Below are 18,474 nucleotides of genomic sequence, written 5' to 3' on the forward strand. Positions count from 1 at the left end.
GTTTGTGAGTTTGAGCCCCGTGGCGGGCTCTGTGCTGACAGCTCAGAGCCTGGAGCCGGCTTCAGATTCTGTGTCTCCCTCTCTTCTGCCTCTCTCCCACTTATGCTCTGTCTCTCTGTCTCTCTCAAAAATAAGTAAAATGTAAAAAAAAAAAAAAAAAAGTTATGTTTTATGAATATCTTACTCCAGGCCAATTTAAAATTTTTTCTTTTAATGTTTATTTTTGAGAGAGACAGAGACAGTGTACAAGCAGGGGAGGGACAGAGAGAGAGGGAGACACAGAATTTGAAGCAGGCTCCAGGCTCTACGCTGTCAGCACAGAGCCCGACACAGGGCTCCAACTCACAAATGGTGAGATCATGACCTGAGCTGAAGTCAGATGCCTAACCAACTGAGCCCCCCAGGTGTCTGGTAGCCATTTTTTTTTTTTTTTTAAGTAAGCTCTACACCCAATGTGGGGCTTGAACTCATGACCCATGATCAAGAGTCATATGCTCTACTGACTGAGCCAGCCAGGTGCCCCCAGAGTGGTGGTGTGTTTTGTTTTTTTTTCCTCATTTCACTGCACAGTGTTTTTTGTTTTTAAATTTTTGCTCCAGTGCTCACTTCGGCAGCACATCTACTAAAATTGAACAATATAGAGATTAGCATGACCCCTGTGCAAGGATGACACACAAATTTCTGAAGCGTTCCAGATTAAAAAAAAAAAAAAGATCTTTGTTCCAGAAAACAGCACACACACTGAGTTTTGGGAACGATGGAATTTCAGCAAGCCGCTTGCTTGGTTTACAGATAAGGAAACTGAGGAGAAAGTGACCTTCCCAAGGTCACACAGGGACTGGTGAATTACAGACCCTCGGACCTCTACCTGGACCATGTCCCTCCCACCCCCCACCCCACCCGCAGCCCAACCCCTATCCTGGGGCAGGGTCTTTACCTGACTGTTGATGTTACTGTTATCTCTAAACACCAGCAAGGCCCCGATGAAGGCAGCCAGGAACGAGTGCACCTGGTAGGTCTCGCCCTGCACGTGGGACTGCAGGGCACAGAGCCCCTTATAGGCGAACACAAAGCAGGCCAGGTTCCGGGAGTGGGTGTACGTGGCCTGCAGGATGGCCCGCAGCTTCTCCTGGAGGCTGCACAAACACAGGGAGCCCCCATGAGCACAGGCCCACTGTTCCACGTTCACTCACTGGGCGTGCAAATGTGAACCAGGCGAGGAGCTCACGGCCACTGCTCTTTCAGCCCCAGGCCTCTGGCTTCCATGTCCTGGGGGCTGCTGTCCCATTGGATTCAGGCCTTGACTCCATGCCACTTCCTCAGAGGGCCCTTGCCTGACCACCCGACTCAAAAGAATGCCCATCATATCCTGTCCTCTTTTCCTTCACAGCTCTTACACCAGCTGACACTTATATGCTTGTTTATTATTTCTCCCTACTCCCACCCCACTCCAGTGCAAGCTACTGAAGAGTAGCTACATCTGAATAGAGCCTGGCACATAGTAGGTACTCAATACGTGTTTTTTTGGAGTGAGCTGTGAAGACATGAATGAGAGAGTAAGGGAGAGCCTACTATGTACTGGAGCTGGGGAAACGATTCTGAGGGAAAGTGCTTGCTGCCTTCATAAGATATATGATCTAAAGGGAGAACATAAATAATCACGAAGCAAGGGTCAAATTTCGACCTTGACCAGAGATGATCCTGGGATCTGAAGGACTGATGAGGTATCAATGAAGTCGAGAGGGGAGAGGACTTGCATCCAGGCAGAGGGATCAGCACATGCAAAGGTGTGGAGGAGGGACAGAGAGTAAGGAGTAAAGGGACAGAGAGAAGCCATCAAGGCCTGAGCAAAGAATACGGGGGGAAATGATGTGGGGAGAGGAAGGGCCATGCTCTTCTGTCTTTATCCTGAGAAAAGTACACATTTAAGTAGGGAAAGGATTCTATTTATCTTTTAAAATTAAGTCACTAGGGGGCAGTGAGGAGAACACAAGGACAAGGGCAGAGTGTACTCTGGGAGTCAATTCAAGGATGACACAACCAACCAAGTGCTCTTGAGGCTAGATGAGGACCTTGAAGTGGGTCAACTGGAACCTGTGGAAATCGGCCAGGTGAGTGGGGACAGCCAGGAGTCAGCTGGCTCTCGCCTCACAGGAACACAAGCCCCGTGTTGCCAGTTCTTAATCTTTTTTTTTTTTTTTTTTTTTGAGTAAACTCTATGCCCAACATGGGGCTGAAACTCATGACCTCGAGATCAAGAGTCACATGCTATAGTGACTGTGCCAGCCAGGCATTAATGCAAGAAAGCTGGATTTCCCAGTTATCAAGTGTTGGTGCTAATCTTGCCTTCAAAATGTTTCGAGAGTCTGACCACTTACCTCTCACCTACACTGCCACCACCAACGTCTGGGCCACCAGCATTGTTCCTCTTGATCACTGACTGCTTTGTTCGCTCCTCTATCCCTAGCACCTAAAATGGTGTCTGGCACATAGTAGATGTTCAATAAATATTTACTGTTTGAAAGAATGAGTTAAATTTTAAGAAAACAGAGGGCAAAAACCAAAACTAAAATCAGCGAATCAATAAATAAAGCAAAAATACAAGAGGTGTGAATTTGAGCCCCATGATGGGTATAGAGCTTACTTAAAAAAAGAAAGAAAAGAGCAACCCTAAAAAAATACAAAAAGGGAAAATCTTGTGAGCTGGATTTGGCCAATAGGCTGTCCATGTGTACTTCTTATAAGCTCTAGGTGAAGCTACATACATTAAAAACCAGGCCACAGGGGCGCCTGGGTGGCTCAGTCGGTTAAGTGGCCGACTTCAGCTCAGGTCATGATCTCACGGTCAGTGAGTTCAACCCCCGAGTCGGGCTCTGTGCTGACAGCTCAGAGCCTGGAGCCTGTTTCAGGTTCTGTGTCTCCCTCTCTCTGACCCTCCCCTGTTCAGGCTCTGTCTCTCTCTGTCTCAAAAAATAAATGTTAAAAAAAAAAAAGTTAAAAAAAACAAACCAGGCCACAGACGCTTAGTTAGCTAAGTGTCTGACTCCTAGTTTCGGCTCAGGTCAAGATATCACGGTTTAGGAGTTTGAGCCCCACACTGGGCTCTGCGCTGAGAGCATGGAGCCTGCTTAGGATTCTCTCTCTCCCTCCCTCTCTCTCTGCCTCTCCCCCGCTCATGCGCGCTCCCTCTCTCTCGCGCGAAATAAATAAATAAAGGGGCGCCTGGGTGGCTCAGTCGGTTAGGCGTCCGACTTCGGCTCAGGTCACGATCTCGCGGTCCATGAGTTCGAGCCCCGCGTCAGGCTCTGGGCTGATGGCTCAGAACCTGGAGCCTGCTTCAGATTCTGTGTCTCCCTCTCTCTCTGACCCTCCCCCATTCATGCTCTGTCTCTCTCTGTCTCAAAAATAAATAAACGTTAAAAAAAAAATAAATAAATAAATAAATAAATAAATAAATAAACAAACTTTAAAAAGAAAAAAGCAATGGTTCACCCAAGGAGGACCCATGGCCAAATAAATCTCAGCATTAAAAACGAGGCCACAGAGTAGTTTCTGAGAAGCGCAATGAGGGGAAAGTCACGGGGGTTGGAGGAAGACCAAGAAGTTTGAGTAAGAGAGGTCATGGACAGTTTTCCCAAGGAAGTAACCCTCATAAAATTGGTATTGGTTGCCAGGAAGGAAATAAAGGTAGGGCAGAAGAGGAAAGAGCATGTCCGGCAGGGGGTGTTGTATAAGTAAACGAGTGGAGGTGGGACCACATGTGGCATGGCAGCGAGTCCTATGTGCCAAGGGCACTGCAGGCTGGATGTAGGGGAACAGTGTGGGGATGCAGCTGAGACCAGGCAGCAGGGGGCCTTTTTTTTAAAGTTATCTTAAAGTTTTTTTAAGTTATCAGTATACTTAATATACACTGTTATCTTCATTTCAGGTGTACAATGTAGTGATTCAACAATCCCATACATCACCCAGTGCTCCTCGTGGTTAGTTGCAGAGGGGCTTTTAAGGAAGGAAGTTGGGCTTCTCTGGAGGATCGTGGGAGCCGGGGGAGTTTTTGAGCAGCAATAATAGATCAGACTCGTACTTGAGATGGTGGTGATGGGGGATAGGCTAGACCTAGCTAGGAAGCTAGTGCAACCGTCCTGGTACTGAGGGCTGAACATACTCTCTCCCAGTTTGAGGAGGGGGTGGGTACCTGCCACTCCGGAAGAGAAAGGTCATGACCAGCGCGTGAGGGGCCCGGATTTTGACTCCGTAGCTGCAGAAATGAAAGGAAACAGTTACTATGGCGTCACTGCCTCACAGAGTCTCCCTGGGCAATCTGATTCCTCGTCCCCTCTCCAAGCTTAATCCTAACATCGTCCTGGAAGGGGAGATAATGCTGGCTTTCAAGTTAGATCTGGGTTCAAGTTAGATATGGGTTCGAATCCCAGTCCTAACACCTTCTTGGTAGTGTGGCCTCGGGCTTGTTATTTAACTTCTCTGAGCCTCAGTTTGCCTAACAGTAAAAGGGGATGTCAGCCTAGAGGGCTGGTTATAATTCCAATGAAAGGAGACCATGTGTGTCAAAGGCCTCCACCAGCCTCACCCAACTGGCTGTGTGGAGTTGCTCCCTCGGTTCCACACTGACTTACCATTGCAGCCAGACTCACTTTTTTTAAAGCATAAATCATATCACATCCCAATTTAAAAGCCGCCAATACCTTTCCCCTACTCACAGAATAAAATCTGGACTCTTCCCACAGCCTTGAAAGTGCTGCAAGATGTGGCCCCTGCTTACTTCTCCTACCTCTTGCCCCCTACTTCTCCTGCTCCATCCAACCCCCCCCTGGCCTTCCTATAGGTCTTTGGACTGCCAGTTTCTCCCCTGCCTCTGGGCAGGCTGTTCCCTCTGCCTAGACTGTCCTTTACTCCTCACATAGCCACTGCTTCCTCAGCTCTCCAGTCTCAGCTGGGGCCTCTGTGGAGGCTTCTTACACAACAGCCTAGGTTAGGGTAATATTTGCATTGCCACAGAGCCCCAAGCCTCTCTGTGGTACTCTACACTCCTGGGTTAATGATTCAATTTCTCATAACTACTTATTCTATTCTAATTATCTCTTTCTTCCACTAGACTGTGGGCTTCGCGAGGGACTGTGTTTGATTTGTCCTCCACAGAGTCCCCAGCACCTTGCGTGGTACTTAACATATAGCATGTGCTTAGTACATGATGGCTGACTGATTCTGGAACAACCTTTAATTATCTGTGAGGGAAGGTAATTTCTAGAAGGTTCTATCTTTAGCTTGGTTTATCTTAAAGTTAATAAGTTCCCTAAAATAGTTGCTGAGTAATATAATTCCTTCTACCTGTTCAAAATACACCTCTTTCCAACTATTATAGACAGGAGGACCTGAGCTTTGTAAAACTGGATTTAAAAAATAAAAAACACTGGAAAAAAATATGCCACAATGTTAGCAATGTCCCCAGAGCTGGAGAAGTATACGAATTTACTTTTATCTTTTAACTTTTCTATACTTCCAAAATGATCTATAATGATTAAGCATTGCTTTTAAAATTAAAGCAATTGGAATAAACATTTTTTTTTAAAGTAGGCTCCGTGCCCAGTGTGGGGCTTCTTGAGCCCATGACCCTGAGATCAAGAGACACACGTGCTATGTACTGAGCCAGCCAGGCATGCCGAAATAAATTTTAAAAGTTACATAAAGGCCTCTTTTTAAGACTCAAACCTCTTCCCCTGACCCTCCTTGTACTTCCTCAATTGAGCACTGGGGATTGTGTGAACATGAATACTTTCATCCTCATTGTTTTTCATTTATTTTTTAAAGATTTTGTTTTTAAACAATCACACCCAACATGGGGCTCAAACTCACAACCCCAAGATTGGAGTTGCATGTTTCACTCACTGAGCCAGCGAGGTCCCCCCTCTGTTTTAACTATATTCAAGTGGGTAGTAAAAAGGAAATACTGTAGTATTTGGTGCCAAAGCCCTGCCACGTTTTACTCTGTGAACTTGGATAAGTTACTTAACCTCTCTGAGCCTCTCTTCTCCCATCAGTAAAAAGTATTCTCCATTTCAGACTTGCTTCTGGCAGTTAAGGACATAGCACATGTGAAAGTTCTAGTCTCTTCCTTCTTGTTCTTGACTGGACTCCGTCTTATCCTACCAAGTTCTCCAGCTGCCAGGCCCTGATCTTACCAAGCTACAAGATCTAAAAATCCTTGGCACAATGACCATGACTACATATTGTCATATGAGTATCTGTGACTGTTCACCACAGGCTTGTTAGAAACAGCAAAAGACTGGAAGCGAACCCATGTCCATCCACAGGGAGCTTCTGGATAAATAAACAATGGTCCTACCACTGAGTGGAATACTACACAGATATAAAAGATGGAGGCAGCTTTATGTGCACTGCAGGATATATTAGAGCAAGATGTGTAAAATATAAAGTTGCATCAAACGAGGTAATTCTTCCATAAATCTAAAATTATTTCAAAATAAAACTTGTCTTGGGGCACCTGGGTGGCTCAGTTGGTTGAGCATCTAACTTCAGATCAGGTCACGATCTCGTGATTCCTGAGTTCAAGCCCCACACTGGGCTAGCTGCTGTCAGCATAGACTCCACTTCAGATCTCCTGCTCCCCTCTCCCTTCCCCTCCCCTGCCTGCGCTCTCAAATATAAATAAAAATATTTTTTAAATAATAAAATAAAAAAGAAAACTTGTCTTAAATGTGTGGGGGGGAAATATATGTATTTGTTTGTACATGCAGAGAATACTTCTGGAGGGAGACATGAGACTGGATATAGGTGTCACCTCCAGGGAGGGAGACTGAGTGATAGAAGAATGGGGTGAGCAGGCCTTCATAGCAACTACCTTTTTTTTTAAGTAGGCTCCACGCCCAATGTGGGCCTTGAATTCACAACCCTGAGACCAAGAGTCTCATGCTCCACTGACTGAGCCAGCTAGGCATAGCATCGAATTTTTTATGCCTTTTCTGAAAGTTACGTAATTAAAAAAACATTTTTTTTTAAGTTTTATTTGTTTTTTTGAGAGAGAGACAGACAGAGTGAGTGGGGGAGGGGCAGAGAGAGAGGGAGAGAGAGAGAGAATCCCAAGCAGGCTCTATGCTGTCAGCATGGAGCCCGATGCGGGGTTCGAATTCACACACCGTGAGATCATGACCTGAGCCGAAACTAAGAGTTGGACTCTTAACCGACTGAGCCACCAAGGCGCCCCGAAAGTTACCTAATTTTTAAAAAAGATTTTACTATTAAGTGATCCCTACACCCAGTGCGGGGCTCGAACTTACAACCCCAAGATCAAGAGTCTTATGCTCTACCAACTGAACCAGACAGGCACCCCTAACATTACCTAATTTTTATTTTTATTTTTTTTTATTTTTTTAATTTTTTTTTTCAACGTTTTTTATTTATTTTTGGGACAGAGAGAGACAAAGCATGAACGGGGGAGGGACAGAGAGAGAGGGAGACACAGAATCGGAAACAGGCTCCAGGCTCCGAGCCATCAGCCCAGAGCCTGACGCGGGGCTCGAACTCACGGACCGCAAGATCGTGACCTGGCTGAAGTCGGACGCTTAACCGACTGCGCCACCCAGGCGCCCCTACCTAATTTTTAAAATATAGGGGTACCTGGGTGGCTCAGTCGGTTAAGCGTCCGACTTTAGCTCAGGTCATGATCCTGCAGCTTGTGAGTTCAAGCCCCGCATCAGGCTCTGTGCTGACAGCTCAAAGCCTGAAGCCTGCTTCTGATTCTGTCCCCCTATCTCTCTGCTCCTCCCCTGTTCACTCTCTCTCTCTCTCTCAAAAAATTAATAAACATTAAAAATTAAAATATATATACATATATATAAATTAAATTTGTAAATGTTAACAAGTTGAAGCCAGTGTTATTGTTGCGATGGCCATGCTGAATTGCTTATCTTGTCTCCTGCCTGGCAGTGGGCAGGGCCCCCATCTTGGCCACAGCAAGCTCTCTGGCACACCTCATCCAAAGCCATGTCTCTTTCCCTTGAACAAAGAGGCCCTCAGCCTCCTCCAGCTCACCAGGGTGAAAAGGGCCCTTGCTTATACCCCAGACATAAGTGGAATAGTGCCCCCACCTCCGTATATCTGCCAGGCCTCATTCCCAAAGCCCTCAAACTCAGGTGGGAGCCAGTTACTATCATTCACAGGATTACTCTATGTCCTGAAAAAGGGGGGTGCCTGGGGTTTGAAAGGACTTACAGGACATAATGACAGGTTCAACATGATGTCCAGGAAGAGCCTGGTCTCAGCAAACTAACATTTAGGGAGGACATTTAGGGGACAACCAGAACAATTTGACTATTAACTGGACAGTAGTCAACACTATAGATTATTATTAATTTATTAAGTATAATCATGATAATTAGCCATATAGGAAAATGCTCTAATTTTTAGAGATGCACACTGACATATTGAAGAGTAGAAATCACAGCGAGTTCAATTTTACAAAGCTTATATGTCTTAGTCGTCCAAGACTGCCTCCCTGAATGGATAGCGTCTCTGCACAAACCGCATATTCTTTTCCCCCTCCAGGCCTTTGTTCAAACCATTCCCTCTGGTTGGGATGCCCTTCTCCTCCTGGAAAATATTAACTCGGCCTTCAAAATATCACCATCACCTCCTCTGTAAAGCATTCCGGGCACTGCCATGGTACTTTAATGATGAATCTCATTAGGACCTTGAACTCTTGGTCCTTACAGATGGACATGGTGCCTTAGCACTAAACAGTAATGGGATCACTGCCTTAGATCGCTCCGTTTGAGTGAGGCTGTTTCCATTTTACAGAGAAGGAAACTGAGGCCAGAAGAGATGAAGGCACCCAGCTTTGAAATAAAGGAACTAGGCCTGAGAAGGGCCTGATCTTAGCAAGTGCCTGCCCTGGCTGGGAAGGCTGAGACAACAGGAACAACTGGGTTGAAAGTATATACACAAAGCTAGCATTGGGCAATGCCCATTGCTGCTTTGTCCTGAGAATAACTTAGCAAAGGGCCACTTATATTATCCCATCTTAGTCACACCTCAGCATGGCTGATAAAACCTTCAGGCCCAACACGTACCAATTCCACCTGACTCTGGGTTTCCAGAGAAGCCAAGAGCCTGGCATTGGGATCAGGCATCTCTGTGTTTGAATCCTGGCTGTGACACTGGCCAAGTGATGTGACCATAAGTAATGAGTTTACCTTTCTGAGCTAGTCTTCTCATTTAGAAAATGGGGACAATTGCAATTCCTACCCTGTACACTTGTACATGCATTCAGAAAATGTTTGAGAGTATCCTATGTACCATGTACTAGGAATATACCAAGGAACAAAGTAGATAAATATTTCTGTCCCTATGAAGCCCACTTTCTAGTGAGAAAGACAGAATATAAAAACAGGATACATAGGTGAACTTAGTGTCAGATGGTGACAAGTAGTATGGAGAAAACTTAAGTATGGGAGGAAGTGAGGAGTTCAGAGATGGCCTTATTGAGAAGGTGACACTTAAGCAGAGACCTGAAAAGGTGACGGTGTGATCTAGGCAGACATCCTTGTTTACACACACACACACACACACACACACACACACACACACACACACACCAGCCAACAGATATATATACCAGGCACTGTGCTGAGCATTTCACATACACTGATTCAATCCTCTGACAGTATGATGTAAGTATTATTATCGTCCCCATTTTATAGAAATTGAGGCTTAGAGAGGCTAAATGACTTGCTCCAGATCACACAGGTCGGTGGCACCAAGATTTGAACAAAGGCAGTCTTACCACCATGCCATGATGCCACTAGCATGCCAACTCCAGGAGAACAAACCTTTGGTTTTTTCTGTTGTGTCCCCAGTTCTGGCACAGTACACTCTCAATAAATGACAACAGTTATGCATGAGTTTTAAAGGAGGGGGAGCTCCCCTCCAGTTACCAGCCAGGTAAAATGAACCCAAGACCTCCTTCCAGCAGATCTGATGGCCAGGGTGGAATCAATTTAATGTCGAGCAAATATCTGCAGATTCTTTCACAGTTGTTCTCACTCCTCAGGCTTATGCCTTAGGAGTTCCCTGGGCAGGATGGGGACTTGGCGCTAGAGTCATACAGATAAGAAGTGAGAAGTGGGATATGAGACCATGGGCTCCTTAATGGTGGGAGCATAGGCAGAAGGCACCGCTGGCCTGCTAGAGGCCAGTGGCCACTTCTCACTGTGCAGATGGGACTGCTGAAGCCAGGCAGACCCAAGGACACATAGCGGGGTATGGGGGGTGGTGTGGGGAGGGGTGGGCCAAACGAGAGGATACAAGGGCTGGCGTGGGAGGTGGTCAAGGCAAGTGGGCCAGGTTGCAAAGCATGTAGAGCCCCAAAACAGCTTAATGGGAGCCCCAGCTCAGAAGGCTCACGGAACCCCAAATCCAGCGCCCACCGTGCTGGACACCTCGGTGGACCGAGGCCTAGGGAGGCTGCTCAAGGGCACACGGCGTTGCGGTGGGCCCAGAATCCGCTCCTCCGACCCCAGCCGGACCCACCCTTCAGCCCGGGCCCGGCCCGACCGCCCCACTCACACTGCCCCGTTCCGGAAGCCCTTAACCATGGCCAACGCAGCGTGGTAGCGGCGCTTGCGCAACAGTGCGTTGACCGCAAGGAGCAGAGCCCGTAGCTGCGGCGGGACGGCCATAGGGACGACGAGACACGGCAAGCAGCAGGACCAGCACTGGAAGGGTCCGGCGGCGCACCTTGGAAGCGGAGCAGCCGTGCCTTTGCACCCATAGGTTCTGTCTGCTGTCACTCTTAGGGGAAGAGCCAATCAAATGGCCCACTCATCTCGCATGGGGAACGGGATGTTGGCACTCCTCCCGAGTAGCCTCTGATTGGAAGAGTGGGAGAGCTTGTAACCAATCACAAATGGGCTCCTCCCGACAGGCTCTAAGGGGGCCAGAATCCTGAACCCGTATTTGTCCCACCAGATAGACTGTAGACCGTGGTCGGAAGTAGGTGGGCGTGAGTTTTCAAGGAGGTTTCTTGAAAGAGGAGCTGCCCTCCCTAGTATTGGGATAGTGACCCTGGGAGGAGCCAGACCTCACCTTTACACATGACAGTTCTGATTGGATAACAGTGATCATAGCAAACTTGTCAGAGCATAAATCATATGGCATCTCAAAGGCTTCCGTTTATTCTTCAAATCCAAACTCCTTCCCACAACTCACAGGAGAAGACTGTATAATCTGGCCCCTGCTTCCTTCTCTAACCTCATATCCTGTCACTTGCCCCCTCACTCATCTCCAGCAAAACTGGTAAGGGTGCCATTCCTTAAGCATGCCAAGAATGCTGCTGTCTCAGCGCCTTTGAACTTGCTATTTCCCTGACTGGTATGCATCACCCCCAGTTCTGCCCATGGCGGGCTCCTTCACAAACGTCAGGTTTCAGATCAAATGCCGCCTCTTCAGAGAGGGCTTCCTAGATGCCCCATCTAAAAGTAGCACTGCCCTCCCTTTTATTTTCTTCATATTAACTCTTCACTCTTTGAAATTATTTGTTTGCTACAAGTCCATCGTCCATTGTCCCTACCAGGTTGTAAATTCCATGACAGCAGAAACTTTGGCGGTCTTGTTTTCCGCTGTAACCCCAGCACTTAGCACATGGTGGGTGTCCAACATATGCTTGTTGAAGCAATACAGTTTGGGGTTGACATCTCCCAGAGCACTGGTGGGTAAAATGTATGTATGTTACTATATGGAGTTGTCATTGGATAACAGCTACACATTGAGTGGTGGCTATGGCTTGTGAAGGTGCCGTACGTGGTACTTGGGCCACGTAGTATTTATCTGGGATATTATTGCCTGAGTCAGTGTCAGAAGATGGTGTCAGAGGTTAGTAAAGGAGGAATTATACTTGGCCTATTTTATCACTGAAACTGGATTTTGTTTCTTTTCTCTCTTTCTTTTTCTTTCTTCCTCCCCTTTTCTTTCTTTCTTTCTTTCTTTCTTTCTTTCTTTCTTTCTTTCTTTCTTTCTTTCTTTCTTTCCAGTAATGGTGGACTGGTTTATTCAGTTAATCCTCTGAAAATAGTGGCAATGTTAGATAACGTTTATAGGTGGCTGTCTTGTTGTGTCTTCACATAGTCTTCCCTCTGTATGTACCTGTGTCCAAATTTCCTCTTTTTATAAGGACATGTTGGATTAGGACCTACCTATATGATACATAACCTCGTTTAATCTTAGTTACTTCTTTAAGGGCCCTATCTCTAAATATAGTCACATTCTGAGGTACTAGGGGGTTAGAATGTCAACATATGAATTCTTGGGAGACCCAATTCAGCCCATAGCAACTACCATGTCTTGCTATCTCCTACCGATAACAATGAACAAGATGTCAGGGCCCAGTACTGCTATGTGTGTCCTAATTTCCTTTCCCTAGCAGCTAGGAATCTGGTTTAAGCTGCTCATGATGTCTCTCCTCCCCACGGAGAAAGTTTACTTTTCTGGGATGGTTGGAGCACTCATTGTGGAAAGCAACACTGGAAGTTTCCCAAACTTTCCCTCCTCCCTGCTTGGCTCCATACCTAGAATTACTATGTTACTTATACCAGGACTCTCTAAGCTGTGATTTGATTCAGTTCAGTGCCAACCAGCTGGTCCCAGGGAAATGGGACCTAGGACTGGTAGATTTGGGTGGAGGAAGAGATGAAGGCGAAGAGCAGAAAGTTCAGAGCAGGGGGCAGCCTGAATGGGGAGCCTGCTGGAGATGGGTTCAACATCCCTGAAAGCTCATTCAGGTGTTATATCAGTCAGGTAGTCAAGTAAGGAGCATTTCACAGGTTACTCTGCATCAAGCTTTGAGTTCCAACCAACCAGAATGGATCAAGTGCCTCCCCAGCTCAGAGAACTCCTTTTTTTTTTTTTTTAATTTTTTTTCAACGTTTTTTATTTATTTTTGGGACAGAGAGAGACAGAGCATGAACGGGGGAGGGGCAGAGAGAGAGGGAGACACAGAATCGGAAACAGGCTCCAGGCTCCGAGCCATCAGGCCAGAGCCCGGCGCGGGGCTCGAACTCACGGACCGCGAGACAGTGACCTGGCTGAAGTCGGACGCTTAACTGACTGCGCCACCCAGGCGCCCCAGAGAACTCCTTTTGATGGGGTGGAGAAACTGGGGGTTTCCAAGAAAAGCATCACATGACAGCAGTAGTACCAGGTACTGTGAGAAACTGGAACAGCAAGGGAGGGATGGATCCCATCTAGGCAGATCAGGGAAAGCTTTTTAGAGGGGGCACAAAGGCAAGCTTGTGGTGTCCCAATGAGGGTGGAAGAATAGCATTTTGGTAAGAGAGAACAGCATTTGCAAAGGCCTGAAGAGCAGATAAAAATCACCGATGTGCATATGCACCCGGATATATGAAAATGTATGGAAAGTTGCCAAGACTTTTGTTGGTGGAATCTTTTACTGTCCAGTGCCTCCCACCATGCTCAGAACTAAACCCCAACCCTCACGCTGGCCTTGTCTGTCTCTCCATTTTCATGTTCTTGTATCCATACCTCACTTATCCTCAGTTGCCCCTTTACAGTCCTTGGCCTCCTTTCATTTTGGCCTCAGGGTCTGCCTTTGCCCAAGATGATTGAGCTGATAAGCTCTGCGTGTTTCCTTTTCTCCATATGACTCCATCTCATTTCTCAAGTCCACCTCCTCAGAGAGTCCCTCCCTGACCACCCAGACAGTAGTTTCCTTTCCTCCAGGAAAAAAAAAAAAAAAAAAAAAAAAAAAAAATATATATATATATATATATATATATATATATATATATATAAAATATATATATAGAGAGAGATAAAAATATATTTATATATATATATATATAGAGAGAGAGAGAGACAGAGAGAGAGAGTCACAGAACATTTCTCTCTCTTTTTTTTTCTTGTTACAGCCCATCTTGCCTGCTGGACGATGACTCCATGAAAGCAAGGATTTTTGTCTTTTTATTCATGGCGGTGTCCCCAGCATCTAGAACAATGTCTAACACAATATGTACATAGTAAGTATTTTAAGTTATAGTTAACCTTGAACAACACAGGTTTGAACTGTGCAGGTCCACTTTTATGTGGATTTCTCACAGTACAGTGCTGTAAATATTTTTTCTCTTATTTATGATTTTCTCTCTCTTTTTGTAAGATTTTATTTTTTATTATTTTTTTAAAGATTTTATTTTTTAAAGTAATCTCTACACCCAACTCAGGGCTGGAACTCAACCCCAAGATCAAGAGTCACATGCTGTACTGACTAAGGCACCCCTTTAAAGATTTACTTTTTTAAAGTTTTTATTTATTTATTTTGAGAGAGAGAGTGAGCAGGGGAGAGGCAGAGAGAGAGAGAGAGAGAGGGAGGGAGAATCCCACTCATGCTCCACACTGTCAGCTCAGAGCCCAACATGGGGCTTTATTTCATGAACTGTGAGATCATGACCTGAACTGAAATCGAGGGTCAGACACTTAACCGACTGAGCCACCCAGGAGCCCTTAGTTTTATTTTTTAACTAATCTCTAAACCTGACATGAGGCTCAAACTCACAAGCCCGAGATCAAGAGTCACATGTTCTATGTACTGGACCACCCAGGTGCCCCTCTTCCTTAAGATTTTCTTAATAACATTTTCTTTTTTTCTAGTTTACTTTATTGTAAGAATACAGTGTATAATACATATAACATACAGAATATTTGCTAACAGTTTATGTTATTGGTCAATAGTAGGCTATTAGTAGTTAGATTTTGGGGGAGTCAAAAGTTATACACAGAATTTTCAACTGTGTTCAGGGTTGGTGCCCCCCCCCCCATGATGTTCAAGGGTCAATTCTAATTAAATGAATGTGCATGTATTAATATATTACTTAAATAATTGTTTAAAAGAACAGTTATGTTGAGAAGCTCTTGAAGGGGAGAGATAATGAGACTCTAAGGCCATTGGATCAATGGTGATGTTAAAGGAAAGACATGGAGGAGGAAGCCTGGCCTCACTCCTGCTAGAGAGTCAATGGGAAGGAGGGTTTAGGGCTTGAGGAGGGCCCTAGGTCTCCAAGGCTCCCAGGAAAGAGGGTGAGGCATACAATCTGGGAAAAGGGTAGGTTCTCTGTGGTGGACATTTGCTCAGGGCTTGCTGTGCAGGGGAGAATAGGAAGGGGAAGGGGTGTAGTGCTGGGGGAGATGGGTGGTATTCTGGGTAAGATGGGGAGTTCACCAGCAGAAATGAGCCTTGAGGGGGTGTGTAGACAAAGGATCTGTGAGGCAACTTATCAGGAGCAGTGGCTGGTAATGTTCCACAAGGGTAAAGTACTCTTGAACAAATATTTTTTTTTTACTTTTAGGAGTTAATATATTTATTTAGTGAATATCAGAAAATGAAAGTTGTGATTTTTACGGTTATTGCTTTAGATGAGTGTAAAATAGGTAAAAAAAAAAAAAACAAAACAAAAGAAAACAAAACACAAAAACAAAAACAATGAGAACATTTAGAGTCAGATCCATGGTAGTCCAGTGGGAGGATTTGGCTACATTCATAGGAGAGAGAATGATTGATGGCACCTCTCTGGTTTCCTCTCCCTGCCACACACTCCCCAACTCTTCCTTGTGACCCAAGTATACTCCTTTGGAAACACTATCACACCTTGTTATTAAGTAATTTTTAAGATTTAATGTTTGTCTGCTCCCTCCATCCCTAACTCCATGGGAAAGGAACACTGCATCCTGGAGGTATTATAGGACTAGGTGCACAGTAAGCCCTCAGTGGCTGATGGAGCATGAACAAGGAAGAGAGAGGGGAGTGAGATGGGGGGAGGGAGGGATAGGGGGAATCGCTGGAACACCTGGATAGGCTTTCTATAAGGCTGGGCCGGAGGTTCCTGAGGTAGGTATTGGGGGTTTACTGACAGAATGGAATCTCTAGGAGGCAGGATGGAGGTCTGTTCATTCCCAAAAGGTGGAAATGGGTGTTTAAGCAACAGTCATGGGTGAATATCTGCGATGATGGGAGATGAAGACCAAGCTGAGATGGGAGACACTTCATGAGACAGGTGGCTCCCAATAGGCAGAGATGGGGCTCACTGTGGTTTGAGGCAAATGAGAAGGGGTGGGAATCAGTGTTGCACAGCTGAGGCAGGGGTCTTGTGTTAGGTGGAGGTCCTAGTGACAGAGCTGGGTGGTCCGGGTCAGGTGGGGGATACTCTGTGCGGTGGATATAAGTTCCATGTTGCAAAATTGGGGGTCTCACTTGCAGGGGTGGGGGTGGCAAGTCCACTGTGGCAGAGATGGAGGTCCAGATAATATTACGGATCTAATACTCAACTGGGAGGTCCCCTGTGTTTGGCTGGGATGCGGTCCGTGTGCAGAGTTGCGGGTTCAAGTAAGACAGGGATGGGGGTCCACATGCCCCAGTGACTGGGTTACCAAGGCGGCCCCAGGGGAAGGGGCCATGGCTGAGTTTCAAGGACAGGGGGCTCGGCGGCGACTCCCGAGCGCCCCCTGGCGGCCCTGATTCCGCCGCGGCTCCCACAATGCTCACGTAGCCCCGCAGCGACTCCGGAGACGGCGGCGGCTCCAAGATGGCGCAGACGATTTTCGAGGCCCTGGAGGGTGAGCAGCGGCGGAGCCGGGGGAGGCGGCTGTTCCGCGTTGCACCCCCTCCCGCCGCGTCCTCGCAGCGCCCGGCCCAGGGCGCGCGGCGGCCGCGGGGCGGAGGGCGCCGGGACCGGAACAGCCGCGGGGCGGGAGGGGCACGGACGGGAACAGCCGCGGGAGCCGAGGCCCGGCGGGGGGGGGGGGTGGGCAACGGAACCGGAACAGCGGCAGAGCTAGGGCACAGTGGCGGGGGGCGGGGGCATCGGAGCAGAACAGCCGCGGGAGCCGAGGCTCGGCGCTGGGGGGACAACGGGACAGGAAGAGCGGGGAGGGAACGCCCTGGGGGCGAGCACCGGGGCAGAACTGCCGGGGAGGCATGGCCGGGGCCTTGGTCGTGGGGGAGGCCTCGGGCAGGAACAGCGTCCACCCGCGAGGGCCTCGGGCCGGCGCGGGAGGGATTTCCTGGAGGGAACAGCCGGGGAGCCCGCGCACCCGCCAGGCCTGGAAGAGCTCGACGGAGGGTGCCGCTCCCGGGGGGGGAGGGGGGGGGCTTGGAGGCCGAAGCAGCCGAGCCAGGAGTCCTGACCACGAAGAACTTGCCTTGAGCGCCAACTGTGCCCCGTTCCCTGACATAGTCTCAAAATCAGACCTGGAAGGGATAGGTGCTACCTGTGCGCAAGGCCAGGACTTAGTGCGCACAGACCCAAAGCAACAAACACTAAGTGCCTATTTTGTGCACTGTGCTGGGGTGCTGAATTTTATAAACTCAGACCAAGAAACGATGAGTATATGGGTGTCAACGGTGTGCTTGGCTGGAACACAGTGCCCTCAGACGGAAACCTATAAACCCTGGGCACCAACTGATGGTCCTGTGCTTTGCAGGTTCCTAACATGGAGGTGGGTCTCAGACCCAGGGAACTGTGGGTTTTGGAGACAGAAAACACTGAAGGCCTCCATATGCACTCCTGGACATGGGTGGGTGGGAAGGAGCCTTAGTGGCTTCAGGGCCGTGGTGCAGAGTAGATACAGGGGGGGATACAGACTGGAGAGGTGTGAATGTTCTTGGAGAGGTGTGGTAAGATCAGTGTGCACATAATTAGGGTGCAGACTGAAAGTTGGCCCGACTAGTGGTATGTAGCTGAGACTGAGCCCCTTAGGAGATCTCTATGATGTCCCTTCACTTCTTGGGGTATCAGAGTTCTCACCATAAAATGTAGGTAACCCTCACCCCATCTGGAGAGTTTCTATTTCAAGAATACTCACTGAGCCAGACACATTTCCTGCCCCACAGTGGGGGGCAGGGAGGAGGCATAAAGAAATTATAGAACAAGCAAATATTGTAATTCTAGAATTATAGAAAAGTTAAGCCATAAAAGATTATCTTAGCTGGCATTTAGTGCTGATGTGGGTGATGGATGTGGAGGGCCAGGGTCAGTGTCAGGATCTGGGAGACCAACAGAATGGGGTGAGGCCTACTTTCTCTTTAGGTTCCATGGACGTCCTAGATGTTTGAATTTGTTCATGTACTGAGTGATGAGGAAATTAGAAGAAAAATCAGTTCCTAGAACAGTGTGGTACATGCTGGGCTTGGGCAAGGACAGCAGAACTGTGGGGATCCAGAGGTGACCCAGACAGTAGGAACTGCATTTGCAAAGCCCTGGGAGGAAGAGAGGTCTTCTAGGATTCACAGAAGTTCGTGTGAACGAGGAGCTAGAAATGAGACTTTTGAACTTTATCTTGGAATCAGTGTGGAACCAAGAAAGGGATTTCAGCAGGGGAGCAACACAATCTGATGTATGTTTTATAAAGTTCACTCAGGCTGCTCTGAGAACACACTGGAGG

The 18,474-nt window shown here is 47.3% G+C and overlaps 2 protein-coding genes and 1 non-coding gene across 11 annotated transcripts in view; 2 read left to right on the forward strand and 1 right to left on the reverse strand.

Annotated features, from left to right (window-relative positions):
* The window catches only part of PXMP4 (peroxisomal membrane protein 4), a 33,213-nt gene extending 22,428 nt beyond the window's left edge, over window positions 1–10,785 (reverse strand). Inside the window, exons 1-3 of one of the 7 annotated variants that reach the window (XM_058685328.1) lie at window positions 10,597–10,779; window positions 4,193–4,255; window positions 938–1,136 (exon numbers count right to left, since the gene is read on the reverse strand). In XM_058685328.1, the coding sequence (XP_058541311.1) occupies window positions 938–1,136; window positions 4,193–4,255; window positions 10,597–10,709 (375 nt within the window). In that variant the 5' untranslated portion in view covers window positions 10,710–10,779. Of the gene's footprint in view, window positions 1–937; window positions 1,137–4,192; window positions 4,256–10,596 lie in introns of all 7 variants that reach the window. The other 6 variants (XM_058685329.1, XM_058685330.1, XR_009248952.1 and 3 more) reach the window with 6 other exon arrangements.
* Window positions 599–701, forward strand: LOC131486408 (U6 spliceosomal RNA). The gene has a single exon (XR_009249319.1). It is a non-coding gene; the product is annotated as a U6 spliceosomal RNA (small nuclear RNA).
* Window positions 10,786–16,542: 5,757 nt separating the features above from the next.
* ZNF341 (zinc finger protein 341) overlaps window positions 16,543–18,474 on the forward strand; it is a 46,354-nt gene continuing 44,422 nt past the window's right edge. For all 3 annotated transcript variants that reach the window (XM_058685334.1, XM_058685335.1, XM_058685336.1), the window contains exon 1: window positions 16,543–16,647. In XM_058685334.1, the coding sequence (XP_058541317.1) occupies window positions 16,617–16,647 (31 nt within the window). In that variant the 5' untranslated portion in view covers window positions 16,543–16,616. The remainder of the gene's footprint in view (window positions 16,648–18,474) is intronic.

This window comes from Neofelis nebulosa, chromosome 9 (genome assembly GCF_028018385.1).
Source record: "Neofelis nebulosa isolate mNeoNeb1 chromosome 9, mNeoNeb1.pri, whole genome shotgun sequence".
In the NCBI taxonomy this organism is placed as follows: domain Eukaryota; kingdom Metazoa; phylum Chordata; class Mammalia; order Carnivora; family Felidae; genus Neofelis; species Neofelis nebulosa.